Below are 18,242 nucleotides of genomic sequence, written 5' to 3'. Positions count from 1 at the left end.
TAATTTAAAAAATGCATTTTTTTTTTGTTAATGAGCTACCTCAAGCTCGGCTCATTTAACTTGATCTCACCATGAGCTCAAGCTCAACTTGGCTCACAACAAAAATGAACTGAGCTTGAACACCCTTTATTCAGTTTGTTGAGCTCATTTACCGGGGAACAATTCGAGCTAAACTAATATAATACAAGTCATCCTAGCAACATGAATTCCATGCCTATGGTAAGGAACAACTTGATCAAATTAAGCACTATGGTCTGTAGGCTATTTAGCCATGGAGCCCATGGTGCCTATGCTTTCCAAGCTCATATCTGATCCCATCTATAGCTAGAGGCCCACATTTTCAACTTTAGCCTGTGGTTATTTCAAGAAGTCAAGGTCAATTTCTCTTTAATCATGTTTCTATATTCTCAAAAAGCAGGATGCTCCAATAATATGCCTTTGCTTTAGCTCCAACATTGAACGATTCCTCATATTTTTTTTAAAAGAGCCATAATTGTCCCTGTGAGGCTCCACTAAGCCAACCTTTCTTTATCCTAACTAAACCTAGGGGTGCACACTAGCAGGGCTCGAGCCTAGTCGATTTGTTTCAAAAAGCATTTTTCAAACAAGTGTAAATAGCAGTATTTGAACACCAGACCTCACACACAAGTGAACATAGGCCTAACCACTTAGAAGAAACCCCTTTTCTACATTTTTAGGAAACAAAAATTGTACATACCCTAATATTTGTCATTATACAATTACAAACCGAGTTTAATCAGGTTTTTTGTGGCTGATCAAACTCCATTCATTTATGTTCAATGAGCCCGAGCTCTTGTTCAAGCTCAACTCATTTACTTACCCGGACTAGTCCTACCTGTCGAGTCGAGCCCACTAGACCCCACTTGTTGAAAATAAAATGAACTTCAAATTCGGCCACGAATTGGACACTTCTATTCCTACACCATAATTAAGTCATGATGTTAACAGCAAAATATTATTTATGATCATATTGATCATGAAGCAGCCATCAATGTTGTGAATGAATTATTACAATATTCTCTATCTATGTTCTCATCATACAAAATGGATAAGTTAAAAGCGTTTCCCCTACTGCTTTGCATGCCTAATCGTTTTTGTATGTTAATAGCATCAATCATGATCAGAAAAACGAGTGATGAATATGGGGAGATGAGCTTTCACGGCTCGGCTAATGTTCAGCTTCTAACCCTATGTGTGAGTGTGCTGGACTGTTGAGCTTCACAGTGCCAAATTTCTCAAAGGTGGGGCTCAAGGACAAGGGCACTATAATCATTTTGTCAAAATAAAGACATTCCCTAACAACCTACCAATCTAGTGGCACCATGTAAGATAAACAACAGTGGCATTTGGATATTTCTGATTTGTAACTGCCCTCCGGTAGACGGCAAGGAGGTATTGGAGAATGAGTGGGTTTGATTCATTCGCTGCAATCAACTTAGACAGGAGCACCGCCATACTTTGAACGGGGGGGGGGGGGTGAATTTTTACTGCTACTACTTTTCCTAGTTTTACCTTTTCTTTATTCCTTTCTTTACAAAACGAAGTGGCGTTTAAGACGAGACAGGTGGCATAGTTTCTCATGCAAAATCGCTGTAGCTGCTCCACTCTGTTTTTTTTTTTTTGCCTGTATATAGAGAGGGAGGGAAAAGGAAATAATTTAGTTTTCAATATAAGTGGTCCTTTTGGGGATTAATTTTTATGTCATTGCGGAGTGTGAAAACTTAGAAAAGATTTTGTGGGTATGTTTTCTTGTCGATCCTTCTGAACGTTAGATTCCTTGTGTACAGAGGTTTTTTGGTGTCTTGCCGCTCTTTTTGCTTGCTTCTCCAAGGACTACTTTCCTTTTTCCTTTATTTTAATACATTTTTGAGCTTATTTTTACCTCTTACCACCCCTCTGATTGTGTGTAATCTACTACCTCTGTTGTTTGTAGTGCTGTTTTCTTAGTGGGTTTTTCTTTCTTTTTTTATTTTCTTTTTAGTCTTTTGTTGGATCTTTGGCGGAAAGAATTTGTCGTGGGTGGCTCCGAGTGTGGATTCGAAGTTGGTGATGGTTTTTTGATGTGATTTCGGTCTGTAGTTTGGGGTGGTTTGGGGGTTAGAGAGAGAAAGGTCGGTGCTGGATGGCGGGTGGTGGTGGAGCGGCGCCACAGCCAAAGGCTGATGAGTTGCAGCCACATGCGGTGAAGGAACAACTTCCTGGGGTTGCTTATTGCATCACCAGCCCTCCTCCTTGGCGTAAGTTTTTTTCCTAACCTTTTTTTCTTTCTCTTCTGTACTTTTTAGTAGTGTGATTCTTAGTTAATTTGTGGAATAGACTGGTCTGAGCTTCATCATTTTTGAAATGGCGGGATTTTCCACTTGTGAAGTTTCATTTTTTCTTTGTTGGTGGCCTTTTATGTGATCGATTTCCTTTTCATTTGTGAATGGTTCAGATGGAAATTTTTACTAGAAGTTAAAAATTTTCTAAGATCACGACCAATTTTGATTTATCTTATTAATCACAACATAAATCTAGAAGTCCTTTCTTTTCTTTTTAACGTTAACTTCTTATGTCCTGTGAGCTCCATTCTTTTGCTGAGTGATACGGGCAAAGTTGTGTTGTTTCGGTGAAATTGTTTAGTTGTTCTTTGTCAGATTTATTGGTCTTCAACATGCTGAATATTGCAAGGATCTTCTTGAACTTTTAGTTTAGAGATCATTTCTTATGGCTTATATGGAAAGATTAATCTTTTCTTTCGTTTTCTGTTTAGATGCCTCATATATGTGTTGGAAGGTTGATCCTTTCCTCCTCTGTTTGGATGCCTCATTTTCATTATGACTTGCGTTAAGAAATACTATTCTTTTGTGCTATGTATTTTGAGTGCAATAGCACGTGGCTTCGATCAAATGGAAATGGTGCAATTCATGTGGAACTTAAGATTCCTTTATTTTGAGAAGATCCCCTGCACAGAACAGATGCTGCCAAAGCATATTACATTTTCTTCAGCTCCTCCTTTTCTTTGTAGAAGACTAGTAAACTATTTTTTTTGAAGGAACATGTTAATTCTGTGGTGTTTATAGTTAGTTTCATTCTAACCTTGATTATGGTGGTTAACTTGTAATGCAGCTGAGGCCGTTCTGCTTGGTTTTCAACATTATTTGGTAATGCTTGGTACAACTGTTATAATACCCACTATTCTGGTTCCTCAAATGGGAGGAGGAAATGTAAGAAATTATTCATTTTAATTTTTAATGAATTGTCCTTTGCTTCTTGGGTTGGCTTGGGATTTATGCGTCTATCTGATACTGTATGTAGGAGGAAAAGGTGAGGGTGATTCAGACACTACTTTTTGTTACTGGCTTGAATACACTGTTCCAAACTTTCTTTGGAAGCCGGTTGCCTGCTGTCATTGGAGGATCATATACCTTTGTTGTGCCTACACTTTCAATCATTTTAGCTCGTCGATATAGTGGCATTGTGGATCCACATGAAGTAAATTTTCCCTCTTTCTGGAGAATATTTGGATTTGAAGTTATTTTTGGGTGGTCATGGTGATTAAAAGCCTCTTGTTGCATATGCAGAAATTTATTCGAACAATGCGGGGAACACAAGGTGCTTTGATAGTTGCGTCAACTCTCCAGATCATTATTGGCTTTAGTGGACTTTGGCGAAATGTTACAAGGTATGCTTATTACTGATCTACAGGGAATTGACATTCAAAAGCACAGTCTAATCCTTCTAGTAGCACTGATTTTATGCATTCCAATTTATTTCAGGTTTCTTAGTCCACTTTCAGCAGTACCTCTTATAACTCTAGCTGGACTTGGGCTTTTTGAGTTTGGTTTTCCTGGGGTAAGCATTTGATATTTTGGTTTCCTGAGTTTTGTTAGAACAAATAGATTAATATCTCTGTAGTTCATCTAATTACATCCATGCACAAAATGGAATAAGACCAATCTAGCAATGGATTATGTGCAACTGAGTGCTCATGTTCAAGTCTACTGTAAACCTCACTGATTTGAGTTCATGTCTAATAATGATTCTCTAGGTGGCGAAGTGCGTTGAGATTGGACTCCCTGCACTTATTGTGTTAGTGATATTTTCACAGGTAAGCGTTTTTCATTCTTGTTGTCAATTCCAGATGTTCTGTTGAATTTTGCTCCACTTAAAAATTTTGGAGTTCGTTGCTTGTGCTTTCGCTTTATGACCTTGTTTCCTTTTATTGGTAGAAAGTCAATCCTTAAAGTAGTTGACATTTTTGCATAAGGATTAAAAATCTCTAGGAGTACAAGATGAATGCTTTCTAGTAAATTTCATTAATAAGTAAACCTGAATATTGCTGAACACCTTTGTGCAGTACATCCCTCATGTAATACGGTCAGAAAGGCCACTTCTCGATAGGTTTGCTGTTATATTCACAGTTGCCATTGTATGGATTTATGCTCACCTCCTCACAGTAGGTGGGGCTTACAAACATTCACCACCAAAAACTCAATTTCATTGCCGCACTGATCGAGCAGGTCTGATTGGTGCTGCCCCATGGTAAGTTTGCTATTTAATGCCCTTATGCGTCTGTTATGATGTTCATATTGTTGGATACTTCAATCAGCCTTTTTTTTCCTTTTCCAAGCAGTCTCTAAGTAACAAAATTTCTATTAGTTTAGTTTCATAACTGTATTCTTTTATTAGTTCAACCTAATTAAGTGCTATGTCTATTGGTGCCATTAGCCCCCATTTACTGTCAAGTTGTCAACTCTTTATGTCGGTTTTTCTAATATGATTTCTACTTTTCACCATAGAGTGACATCTTAAAAAGTCCGTTGCTTTTGCATAGCTGGCATTTGATTCTCCACTTAATGTTTCTCTGTTGAGCTAGGTTGAAGTCCCTTCTTCCCTGAACCTCTAGATCTAGATTGATACCCCTTGTTCCCTGAACATGTTAATCCATTGTACTCTGTCATGGTTGCATACCAAGTATAGATAATTTGGTTTGCATCTTTCTCAATTCACAGCATGATCTTGATAAGCTTACTTATTATGAGTCCTATATGTATTAAGTGGGAGACATCATATGATGGCTTCTGTTCTCATCTGACTATTTCTATGACCTTGTCCTGTGTAGGATAAGAGTTCCATATCCATTTCAATGGGGGGCACCTACTTTTGATGCTGGGGAAGTTTTTGCCATGATGATGGCATCATTTGTTGCTCTTGTGGAGGTATTGCAGCATCTCATGCTGTTTGATGCCTTTTTAAATCCAACTTTCATCTCTATTTCTTTGAGCTTTGTAGATCTGATCATGTTCTTTGCTGGAGATACAGTTTTTTATCCTTTTTATTTTTTGAAGAATATCTATTCTGGGGAAGTTCTTACACTTACATGCTGTTCTCAATGTCATTACAGTCTACAGGCACGTTTTTCGCAGTGTCAAGATATGCCAGTGCCACTCACATACCGCCTTCTATTCTCAGTCGTGGTATTGGTTGGCAGGTAGTTCAGTTCTTTGTTGCACCGAGGCATGCAATTGCTACAAACTGATCAGTGTTTCATAGCTCACCACAATAGAATGCTAAAGCCTAAAGTGATGTCCACATTGTCTGCTGTCTCTTGCAAAAACCATGGGTATTTCTGGAACTGACAGAAAGAAAGATTTTTGGGGAAATCTACCTTGCTTGTCATAAGGCAGCAGATAGTTCTTTAGTTTTTTTTTTCAAACTGAACAGTTCAATCATGACATCATTTGTTATGATCTGATTTCAGGGAATTGGTATTTTGTTGGATGGACTGTTTGGAACAGCTAATGGATCTGCAGTATTAGTGTAAGAATCTTTACTTTAGTCTAATTGAAAATGTTCCTATTATGTGAACTGACAGTTTGCTGTTATATGTCTGTACAGGGAAAATGCTGGGCTTCTAGCTTTGACACGTGTTGGTAGCAGAAGAGTTGTGCAGATATCAGCAGGATTCATGATTTTCTTTTCTATTCTTGGTAGCTTCTTGGTCTTAGTTTTTTTCATAATCTAATTCACTTGATCTTGATGATCTTCTTATTTTTCGGTATGAGTTCAACTGCATCTGGAACAGGAGTGTGGAACAATAAGCTTACATGCACACGCTCACACACAACTCTCATGGGTATACAAACATCGAGCCTGAATTTTACTATGTTTTTCGTAGAGGACTTGAAATGTACTGTTTAACTTGATTTCTTGGTACGTGTTCCACTGCATCTGGAACTACACACACGTGCACACACACATAGACATGCACGCATGCACACACACACATTATGGTTGAATGGGGCTATGCTTTTCCTGGAGGAATTGAAATGTACTGTTTAACTTTGGCTTCTATGGGAAATAGTCTTCGGAAAATAAGTGGAAAGAAAAGAAATAGGAGAAATTTAAATCAAGAAAATTGAACAGGTAATTTTGGCAGAGATACATGAACTTTTTTAATAAAAAATGTGCAAAATTTCATAAAATTTTCATTAGCTTAAGCCCTTTGGAAATTTTTTTCCAAAGATACAAGAAGAGATGTTCTACACAAGGTTGTAAGTATCGTATCATTACCCGCATCGGTCGGGCCCAAAGTAACACCGTATCATATCGTAAAATATCATATTTTTTAATAAAAAAATCCAAAAAATAAAAAAAAACAGAAAAAAATTAATAAAAAATTTAAAAAATAAAAAAAAATCATATCAAATGAAACAATGATGAATTGCACAAAATACAACCATAAAATCACATATGAAGCTTTTATGTCTCTATGAGTTGCATAAGACATCATCAAACATCAACTAATATAGAATTATAGATAATATTGCATGTATATCTCACAAGAACAATGCAAAATATTAAATATTTTGCAATTAAGAACATGCCACAAGACTCGTACTTTCATATTACATAAACAAAAACAAAATAACCAAGTTTATGAATAATTCAATGTTAAATAACCAAGTTTTTTTAAAACATATTATATAAAACCTCAATAATCATAACCATCTTCTTTATCATCATTATCTTCTCCTTCTCCTCCTCCGACATCCGCATCGTCTTCAAAATACGTGCGGTATTCATCATGTACCTCATGTTCTCCTTCCACATTAATCCATTTAATGTTCTCTTCATTCAAAAGAGTCTCTGCTTCTTTTTCAACCCATGCATCCAATTCATCAAAATGTTCCAAACTGATGGAATCAAATTGCTCTTTGTGCCTTCTTGACGATAATTTTTCGATTTGCTTAAAAAGATGACGCGAAAAACTTAAAATTAGTTGGTTTTGAATGATATAAAAAAACTTTAAATAAACACATGAAAATGAAGAGTAAACTTTATAATTTTATATACTTCTGCCTCAGTTGTAAGTTGTAGCGAACGTAGATGAGGTTATTGAGCTTTTTATGCTCCAATTTATTTCTTCTTTTTGTATAGATTTGCTCAAAGACACTCCAGTTTTTTTCGCATAAACTTGCGCTACATGTTTGGCTAAGAATGCGAATGAAAAAAGATCTCAAATTTGGAACATCACTTTCAAACCTGACACACTACGTATGAAAAAAAACAAGAAGACAATAATAGATACAATCATATAAAACATCATAACTAAATAATAATATGAAATTAAAATTGAAATAGACAAAATTAAATTACCTGGACGCATCGTGGCACAGTTTCACACCGATGTAGGTCTCCCCATATCATATAATGCATTAGCATAAGTTTCCATTTCTTTATAAATTTGATATTGAATGCTATAATCAGGGTTCAACCTTTCGATGCGATCCAAAAGTCTCTTATTGACTTCCCTGTCCATTTTAAACATAGGGGAGTATCTAAATATGCGATTTAAATAATATGGTACAATATGAAGAGGTTGGTGAAGTTGCCTATGATCAATGATGTTCTATATGGGTATGTATAAGTTTTTCTTCCACTTCAAATTATCTCTAATGTCCTCTTTTGCCTTATCTATGGTGTCATTGAGATAACTTATATCTGGTTTGTCTTCACTGTCAACCAATTGAAGAACCTTCACTAAATGTATAGTTATTTTCAACTTCACTCATGAATCACAAAATTCACTTTTGAATACAATATCTATAATTTCTCTGGGCTTTATTTTTTGTGCATGGGGATATGTATTCCACTCATCTGATGAGAACATTTTTTTAGTGCAACTCTATTATTTACTAGACTTTGTACTGTCAAAAACTTCGTAGCAAATCTAGTAATAACACTACAAATCAACTCAACACTACCAGTGTATTTTCTTATTTAGCTCAAAATCCATGCATGATTATAAATAAATTTAGTAATTTCTTAGCAACATTCAACAACTCTATCTCCTCTTGAAGAATTCCCTCTTCTTTTTTTTGCCCGCGACAACACTACTACTAGCACCAACCATACATTTTCCCTTCATTTCAGAACTTTCTACTTCTGATCTTATGCTAGGGTTATAGGATAAGAAGAGCTCATCTTCGTAATACACATCCTCTCAAGACTCCACATACCTTATTTCTTACTCATTCATTTCTATTTCTTGTCTTTTTTCTCTCGGATCATCAAGTAATTGTTGGCATTGCCATTTCACGGCATCCAACAATTTTCTTGACGTGCATGCTTGAATATTGTGTCCTAACTAAATGATGCTTCAATCGAGATATTGTAAAGATACGAAGAGGCTTTAATCACGAACCGAAAGTCCACCAATCTTCAATTTGAGTGGATAACAATAGTATTTTCTTAAGGAACACACAACACTCACAAAAAGGAACTACAAAGTGTTCTTAAAGAACACATTTACAAACCCCACAAGCTAAAAAATATATTTTATTCAATCAAAAGATTGTGCCAAAAAGTATATTTTACAAAGGGGAGAACACCCCTATTTATATACAAAAAGAGCGAAGAGGTGGAGGTTAAAAGGAGAGAGAGAGTGTTAGAAGAGTGGGGGCTTTGCTCCCAACGTTTAAAAGTTCTAGCCGTTGGGAGTAGTCAAATCAGTTTGACTCTCCCACTATTACATATATATAAATATATGTATAATTTAACACTCCTCAAATTTACGACAAGATAATCGAAAGTTTGCCTAAAAGGAAGTGAAACTTAGGAGTAGAGGTTTGGTAAAAAAGTTTGCCAAGTGGTACTCTGATACGACATAAGGCAGATTAATAGTTCTTTGACAATATTCCTCTCGAACATAATGGCAATCCATCTCGTCTGTAAGGAATTAGATCATCCAGGAGCTCCCCATCATCTATTCTCATTTTGACATTTGTCACTTCGGGAGCGTAACCTTCTTATCATTTGATATTCGGACCTGAGAATAATATCCGAAGCAAACTTAGACTGAGATAATAAATACCTTCTAGGGGAATAAGCAACTTCTATTCCTAAAAAGTAGCATAGAAAACCCAAATCAGTCATTTCAAAACTAGTTTTAAGAATATTTTTAATATGTTGAACTCTCTATTTGTCACATTCAGTGATTATCATATCATCTACATAGAGCAGCAAAATGATAGTATCTACATTAGAATCCTTAATAAACAAAGTGATGTCAGTCAAGCAAGATCTAAAGCTAATATCAAACATAACTTTGTTGAATCTATCATACCAGGCTTTAAGTGCCTATTTCAACCCATATAATGCTTTTTGTACGCGAAGAGTCTTTTCTAGAGTAAGATTTATACCAGGGGGTGCCTCCCTGTACACTTCTTCCAGAAGATTTCCATTTAAAAAGACATTTTTAACATCTATTTGGTATATAGATCATTTTTTAATTGAAGCAACTGTAATACGAGTTCTAACCGTGGTCATGCGAGCAACCGGTGCAAATGTTTTGTTCATAATCAATGCCATGTTCTTGTAAATATCCCTTTGCAACAAGCCTAGCTTTATATCGCTCAAGAGTTTCACATTACTCTTGGTTTTTGTTTTATATACCTATCTATTATGGTTTTCTTTCCTGGTGGAAGATTTTGAATAAACCAAGTTTGAGTCTTTTCCAAGGCTTCAAGTTCTACCCTCATAGCTTTAACCTATTCAGGGTGTTCTTTGGCCCGAGCGTAAGATAGAGGTTCTATATATGAGTGAATTAGGGCTATGCACACTTGATATTTTGAAGAAAATGAATCATATGATACAAATTTTGATGGGGGTTTTTGATACTCTAGATGATTTCCTAATTTGCAGTTCATCTTTATTAAGGTTAATTTTTTTTTCAAGTGCACATAGAGGGTTTTGATTTCCCCGCTTAAAATTTTGAATACACGTTTGATCATTGTGGGGCAATTCATCAAGTGATTTAAAGTCGCTAGATTCAATAATGTTCTCCAAGTCATGTTTACAATCATAGTTGTCAACATCTTGTTTTGAAACAAGATCAACCAAAAAAAAGTACTCGGTTACTTCCTTCGGTTGATCCTTATCAAAGAAATTTTCTTCTTCCAAGAAAGTAACATTTTGCAAGATGAATAGTTTCACATTTTTAGAATCATAACACATGTATCCTTTTTTATTATCGGCATAACAAAAGAAGGCACAAAGAATGACTCTAGGGGAAAATTTGTCATTCTTATTGGTAAAAATAAAACATTTGCAACCAAAATTTCGTAATCTTGAATAATCAGGGGAGAGTTTAAAGAGTTTTTCAATAGGTGAGATATTGTGCAAAGAAGAAAATGACATTCTGTTTATAAGATAAACAACAGTCGGGATAACTTTTGCCCAAAAAACCTTAGTCACATAGCTAGCAATAAGTAAGGTCCTTGAGGTTTCAATAATGTACCTATGTTTTCTCTCAGCTAAGTCATTTTGTTGTGGTATGTGTGGACAAGATATTTGATATGTGATGCCATGAGTGAAGATAATTTTTAAATTTATTTGACAAAAATTATCCCTCTGAATCAGTACGAAGTATATAAATGTCATTTTCGAATCTATTTTTGACTATCTTATGAAAGCTTTGAAAATGAAAAAATACTTCAAATTTATGCTTAAAGAAGTAAATTCAAGTATATCTAGCAAAGTCATCAACAAAAATAACATAGTATGCATATCCACCTTTAGACACAATTGGTATTGGACCCCAAACATCCAAATGAACCAACTCAAATGGTCTAGATCAAACAATAGTTCTACTCTTAAATGGAGTCTTTTCATTTTTTTAAGAACACAGTCTTCACAAGTGAAATCATTAATATAATTTTTTTTTTAAACTTGGAAAATATTGGATTTTGGATACACTAGGATGTCCTAATCTTCTATGCCACAATTCTAAATATATTTTTTGGACATTATAACAAAAAACATCTTTCGGTTTCTCCAAAAAATACATATAGTAGAGATCTACCTCTCTATGGCCTTGCCCAATCAACTTCCTTAACTGACGATCCTGCACCAAACATTCATTTGAAGAGGAAATATTACAATCATAATTAGATATTTGAGACATAAATAAGAGATTTAAATTTAATTTAGGAATGCATTTAATTTTTGGAATAAAGAATTTTTTAGAGTTTGAAAGATCATTTTCAAAACTTTCTATTCATTTGATTTCAAGAGGCGTCCCATCGGTCGTAAAAGCTTTTGAGACACTTGAGTTGCTATAATATTCAGATAAAATATCATTGTTTGGGGTCATGTGAAAAGATGCACAATAATCAAGAAGCCAAGGAATCTTACATGAGTTCGAATAAGATGATACCTCAGCACCAGCTGAGGAAGATGATCATCTAAGAAGAGGTTGAAGGGCTTCAACTAGGGGTGGCAATCGGGTCGGGTTGGCGGGTCGACCCGACGGGTTGGTGGGTCAGCATACCTCAACCCGAACCCCACCTGTTTAATAAACGGGTCGGTTGTGGCAAACATGAACCCGACCCATTTATTAAACGGGTAACCCAACACAACCTGCCAACCCACTTAATAAATGGGTTGGGTCGGGTAAACGGGTTGGCGGGTTAGCAGGGGGGTTGGTGGGTTGGTTGGCGGGTCGGGGTCGGGTAAACGGGTTGGCGGGTCGGGTTCGAGTAAACGGGTTGACCCACCCGCCTAACCCGTTTATTAAATGGGTCAGCTGGGTTGGCAGGTTGGCATGCCCCTAACACGAACCTGACCCGTTTAATAAACGGGTTAGGCGGGTCGACTCGTTTATTAAACAGGTTAGTTTAAGCCAAACCCGAACCCGCCTAAGAGGTGGGTTGGCAGGTCATGTCAGGTTTTGCCACCCCTAGCTTCAACTAATTGAGCAAGAGACATGCTTCCAATAGATGATTCTTGAGATTTTGGAATGTCTTTGTCCTTTGACTCTTATGGCGATCTTATTGAAGCAACCTTCTTTTCAAATGTCCCTTTGAGTTTTGGATATTGGGGCTTAGTGTGTTCTGGTTTATGACAAAAATAATAAATGATTTTCTTTCTTTCATAGTCATTCCCTTGTCTTCTATAGTGAGGTGATTTATATGCACGAACATAGTTTTTCGGTTAAGAAATGGCTAAGACCGAGTCATCTTAACTTTTGCTTACATGCTTTTTCAATCTATTTTCTTCCATACTCAAATCTTCTATAGTATCTTCAATAGAGGGCCATTTTCTTTTATGGAGAAGAATAAACTTTGTTAATTCAAATTCCGGTCTTAGATCGTTAATGAATTAGTAAAGATGCTCTGCATCTATTTATTTTTGGCGAAGTTCTGTATCTTCGGGCCAATTCTACTTTGGCTCTAGAAGAGCCAATTCTTCTTAAAGTTCGAATAGGTCATTATAGTATTCTCTAATAGTTTTATACCCTTGGACCATAGTCCGAATTCTATTTTGCACATTGCATATACGAGCAATATCTTTAAGAAAATACATTCTCTTAAGATAATCCTAAGCATTGTTAGCATGCTCAAATTTGGCAAGACTTGAACATTTTTTTACATCCACAATACTAATAAGCCAAGACATGATCTTGACATGTTCCATCCTCTATTCCTTTCACTTATTCTTATAAGTGTTTATAGTCTTAGTTTTCTCATCTTCGGTTAGAGGTACCTCTTTCTCACCTTCTACCTTAGTGAGAACTAGCTTGGGTTTCATCTTTTAGTCCCTACAACCTCTTTTCCCATATGAGGTGCTTCGTATCAGAAGCCCATGTTATATAATTGAAATAATTGAGTTTTATGGGTTTAATGATAACATGATCATTGTCATCCATTTTTTACAAGGGCTAAGAGAGGACGAGAAAAAGATAAAGAGAGAAGAAAAAAGAGATGAAAATGAACCCGGGCACTTCACCAATGAATCTCACGATCACCTAAATACTTGCAAGATCACCAACACTTTGAACAAAGTCTTCAAATGAGCTTTATTACTTCCAAGCTCTGATACCATGTAAAGATACAAATAGGCTTTAATCACGAACCAAAAGTCCACCAATCTTCAACTTGAGTGGATAACAAAAGTGTTCTCTTAAAGAACACACAACACTCACAAAAGAGAAACACTCAGTGTTCTAAAAGAATACACTCATAAACCCCACAAAGGGGATACAATACAAGCTAAAAAATATATTTTATTTAATCAAAAGATTGTGCTAAAAAGTATATTTTACAAAGGGGAGAACACCCTTATTTATATACAAAAAGCGAGGGGAGGTGGAGGTTAAAAGGAGAGAGAGAGAGAGAGAGAGAGAGAGAGAGAGAGAGAGAGAGAGAGAGAGAGAGAGAGAGAGAGAGAGCATTAGAAGAGTGGGAGCTTTGCTCTCAACGGCTAGAACTTCTAGCCCTTGGGAGTAGTCAAATCAGTTTGACTCTCCCGCTATTACATATATATATAATATTATATATATAAGTATATATACAAGTATATATGTACATATACATATATATATAATATCATATATAAAGGTATAAATATATGTACAATTTAACAGAAATACCACCCAAAAAAGAAATTTGGCAATAGTTGTACTTGTTTTTTAATCGGTTTTCACTTGTCCGATCCTCTGATACCATCTTCCTCAAAAAAAACTCAATGAAAAGCAAAAAAATAAAGATATTTTACCTTAACCCACTTTCTTGAGTGAAAAAATGATAGAAATGCACTCTTGAGAAAATAGCAAAAGCCCCCAAATCGATCTCACGACTCCTAGGGCGAGTGGGTTCTCTTCTAATAATCTCTAGACAAATGGAGAAGTCGGCTTTCAAGAGGACTTTATAACCCAAAACTTTAAAAGTAAGTTTCAGGTCTTTTTTAAGTGCGCCACACCTGTATCATAGGATACACCTTGTATTGTATGATACAACACGATACAGGGGGTGTATCGTACAGTACACTCAGTACAGGTACAATACACACTTGTATCGTGATACGAGTCTGTATCGTATCATATTTCTAAAAAGTAATGATATGTATCGTACCATATTGTATGATATGGTACAATACTTATAACACTGGTTCTACCCTTAAGTTATTTCCTGCCCAAAATTTTTATTATTTGTCAAGACCAATTTTAAGTTACACCGAAGCAAGATTTTGTTTCTTGGATTGCTTGTGATCAACTGGTATATTGTTGATCTAGTATGCTCTTTGTGGTGTCGTCCTGAATGTGGTCCATGATGGGTATGCAACTATTCCTTCGGACATTCTCTTTGGTTAAGGACAGGGAACATCTCTCTCTCTCTCTCTCTCTCTCTCTCTCTCTCTCTCTCTCTCTCTTTGCCGGGTGGGTGATAGCGTCTCATGGAATCTGAATCCATGAATCATGTGCTAAATGTGCATCTGACAGTCCTTTGATTGTCACTGTTTCTTACCTTGCAGACTTGGGTATGTATGCATGCCAGTGATATATGTATCATGGTGATGAAAAATATGAAAGTGTTATCTTAAATGGTTTTTCCAACTGCCCAGAAAAATACTCATTTATTGCTTATCAAAATTAAGCATATTTTAACTTGCATTTTGACTGGAAGGGTTTCAATCCCTTATTCTGCTTAAATTATTTCTTGTGCATATCATGTGGTGCTGGCTTGATTCTGACTCTTGATATGCATCTTTTCTGAATCTTTTCAAGTTGGTTGACTCTGCTGACTCTTTGGTCATATCTTAGAGTTTAGCATCCTCTCCTCAGCACGTGCAATGTTATGATGGCAGCGGTTCTTTAGTAATTTTAATTATTCCATTAGCGAGGAAAGTGCACCAACTAATGTTTAGCAATTCTAGTACTTCATACTTCTGATTATCAAGTTATTAACTGCAACCTTCATGTAGGCGTGTCTTCATATATGTCCTTGTCTTTTAGATTTTGCTAGAAATCTGAAAGACATTTAGCATGCTAGAAATTCTTCTTTTACTATGCAACTGGTGAAGCTAATCAAGCTAATTAGTAAACATACCGTTTTAAGAATTTTTATGTTCTTGTATCTTGGTATACATGGAAAAAGCTTGGAAAGATAGACTTTGCAATTGACTTCCTGAATTTTCTTATATTGAATGTTCCAATATTTTGTGTCTCGTCTGTTTATTAATATGGGACTATAGGTGTAGTTGATAGTTTCTCTGTTTTTGGTCGAAAAGATAGAGATTACTGTTTATATTCAATTAACACAAGAATAATGTTTGTAATTTACTGATTTGCTTCTGGACTCCCAGGGAAATTTGGAGCTGTTTTTGCATCAATCCCAGCACCAATTTTTGCAGCACTATATTGCCTGTTCTTCGCATATGTGGGTATGTATTGTGGACAGTAAAAACATTTTGATAGCTCAAAATGATGGTTCTGAAAAATTTACTGTACCCATTTTGAAATTTTTATGCATCAATAAGTGAACTGGTTTTTCATGAAACAGCTTCGGTCGGGCTTAGCTTCCTTCAGTTTTGCAATCTCAACAGTTTTAGAACAAATTTCATCTTGGGTTTTTCTGTATTCATGGGGTTATCAGTGCCTCAGTACTTCAATGAGTACACTTCAGTGGCTGGTTATGGTCCTGTTCATACGCATGCAAGATGGGTAGGCAGAGCCTTGTCCTTCACTGTTTTTAGAGAAGGAATAAACTCATGTCTTCTAAGTCCTTGCTTGAAAATGTAAACCGCTTCTGTTTTGCAGTTCAATGATATGATCAACGTCCCATTTTCATCGGAAGCATTTGTTGCGGCACTTATAGCTTTTTTTCTGGACAACACACTTCATCGAAAGGATAGCACAACAAGGAAAGACAGAGGACATCATTGGTGGGATAGGTTCCGGTCGTTCAAAACCGACACAAGGAGCGAGGAGTTCTACTCACTGCCTTTCAATCTTAACAAATTCTTCCCGTCAGTGTAAGTGCGTGAAGCCTCCTCACTGGTTAAAGGTCATGTAAACGGATCCGTGTCCGTCAATGACTCTGCATGCAAAACGAGCATAATGGCATCATCCATAAAATTGTTGCACTGCCTTGATAGTTTAGCTGAATCCTTTTCTGTCGAACTCTGTTTCATGTTATATATGTATTTTTTTTGTATATGTTGGAAAGGTGTAGGATTGCAATTTAATGCGCATCTCGAAATGTAATATTTAGTTCCTCAGGTGCTGTGCTTTTCCTTCTGCAGCCTAAGACAATTTCTTGTTCAACTTCCAGCTTTTAGAAAACTGATTTGGGGCTTAAAAAACAATTAAAAAGTCAGGTTTATGTAGATTGCCAAAGATAAAGTAAATGGTACCTTTGTAGGTTTCTGTCACTTTTATGCACTGTGAAAAATTCATAGAATATCTTTTGGAATGTGAAATAAAGCTGCTGTTGGTGCTCACATTCATACTTAGAAAGTTATTTACTCCTGTCCATCATATTAGTATCTCTTGAACATCCACACAGCCGCCACCATAGAGCCCTCCGCGAGATAAAACTGCAGATAAAATGGTTTGTAGGTTATGCATGGAAACCGTCACATGGATTCGGCTGCTGTTATGGGGTACAGCCATTTTTATGAAGTTTTCATTATGACTAATATTATAAAGGCTACTAAACAGGAGTCAAAATGGAGCACCCCTCAATATTTAATAAATTGTTATCCAGCGGCTTAAACAAGTGGCGCTGGCCGTGAACAGTTTTTGCTTCCGAATTGAACTCATGACCTCTTCCATACAGACTGCATTTTCGGCACTTTTCTTGTTTTATTTATTTATTTAATTAATTAATTTAACTTTTAGGATGTATTCTTTATTCAAGAATGAATTCTTGGATTCTGATTATGACATGTGAGCACTCCTTTTTAGATCGTGAGAATCGATAGCTCAAAAAAAAAAGAAAAACAAATTTATTTGTCGAAAACATACGATCTAAATGTCTATTTCTATTAGACTATGCACACATTTGCGGAAAAATATCAGCTATGTCATAATGATTCGTGGCCTCCAAAACGGGAGATTCGGATTCGACTTGAAAGTTCTGTATTTTTTAATAAAAAATGAGACACATGAACATGGAATTTTTTAATTTTTAAATCAATAAAAAATTATTTTAACTTTAAGAGCATGTTTGGGTGTTGATTCAGATCAGGTCATTTGTCAAATGTGATATGGCTTGACCGCGTGATTGTTAAAACAAGTAGGCATTAAAAAAATAGAAAATGACTGTACTGTCTTTGCAAAATGGCATTTTTTTTAAATGACTCACAAATTGACTCACAATTTGCACTATTATGTCCATAATCGCGTGCCCACTTAAGATATTTTTACCTTTCACACATGAAAATCTATTGAGGCTCATTCACTACCATGCCAATGTCCTCGTGTCACTAGCAACGTAAGTTATTTTTTTTCTTTGACAAAACAAGAACCCAAACCCAAGGAAGTTATTTTTTTCTTTGACAAAACAAGAACCCAAACCCAAATTCCACAATTAGTTATTTGAATGAGTTTGAGTATGCCCATGGTGGGTTGGCATCTTTAATATTAAATATCAATATCTATTACCATGAAATTTCTTTATTCACTATCTGTCATAAAAATTGAACATGAACCGCAACTCAGTTGCAAGTCCACAAATGAACCAGTAATTATTTTATACATTATATATACATTCATAATCAAAACCTTTAACGTTCACATTTGCGGACCTTCTTGACGATAAGTTACTTTTACATTTGCAGATTTTTTTCACGATTTGATTTACTTAAAGGAGATTCACATGGTAACTCATGAATATCGTAATATATATACATGAGAATGTCACCACACATTTGCATACCTCCTTGATGATCTGATT

At 35.8% G+C, this 18,242-nt stretch overlaps 1 protein-coding gene across 1 annotated transcript; it reads left to right on the top strand.

Moving 5' to 3' along the window:
- Nucleotides 1–1,619: 1,619 nt before the first annotated feature.
- LOC149837463 (nucleobase-ascorbate transporter 6-like) lies at nt 1,620–16,560 on the top strand. The gene is made up of 15 exons (XM_090006058.1): nt 1,620–1,760; nt 2,003–2,258; nt 3,130–3,227; nt 3,319–3,495; nt 3,585–3,685; nt 3,780–3,855; nt 4,052–4,111; nt 4,361–4,545; nt 5,126–5,222; nt 5,408–5,494; nt 5,765–5,823; nt 5,902–5,993; nt 15,649–15,726; nt 15,846–16,006; nt 16,103–16,560. Exons 2-15 carry the CDS (start codon nt 2,144–2,146, stop codon nt 16,319–16,321), a joined length of 1,605 nt encoding a protein of 534 aa, XP_089862184.1. The 5' UTR covers nt 1,620–1,760; nt 2,003–2,143; the 3' UTR covers nt 16,322–16,560.
- Nucleotides 16,561–18,242: the final 1,682 nt, after the last annotated feature.

This window comes from Nuphar pumila, chromosome 5 (assembly GCF_984573655.1).
Source record: "Nuphar pumila chromosome 5, dmNupPumi1.hap1.1, whole genome shotgun sequence".
Classification (NCBI taxonomy): domain Eukaryota; kingdom Viridiplantae; phylum Streptophyta; class Magnoliopsida; order Nymphaeales; family Nymphaeaceae; genus Nuphar; species Nuphar pumila.
This window is presented reverse-complemented; position numbering and strand designations above follow the sequence as displayed.

Excerpts from the sequence above, each read along its gene's own strand:
- LOC149837463 (XM_090006058.1), top strand. The coding sequence starts at position 2,144 with ATGGCGGGTGGTGGTGGAGCGGCGCCACAGCCAAAGGCTGATGAGTTG. Across the intron at positions 3,228-3,318 it reads CTCAAATGGGAGGAGGAAAT|GAGGAAAAGGTGAGGGTGAT; the intron begins GTAAGAAATTAT and ends TACTGTATGTAG. Across the intron at positions 4,546-5,125 it reads CTGATTGGTGCTGCCCCATG|GATAAGAGTTCCATATCCAT; the intron begins GTAAGTTTGCTA and ends TGTCCTGTGTAG.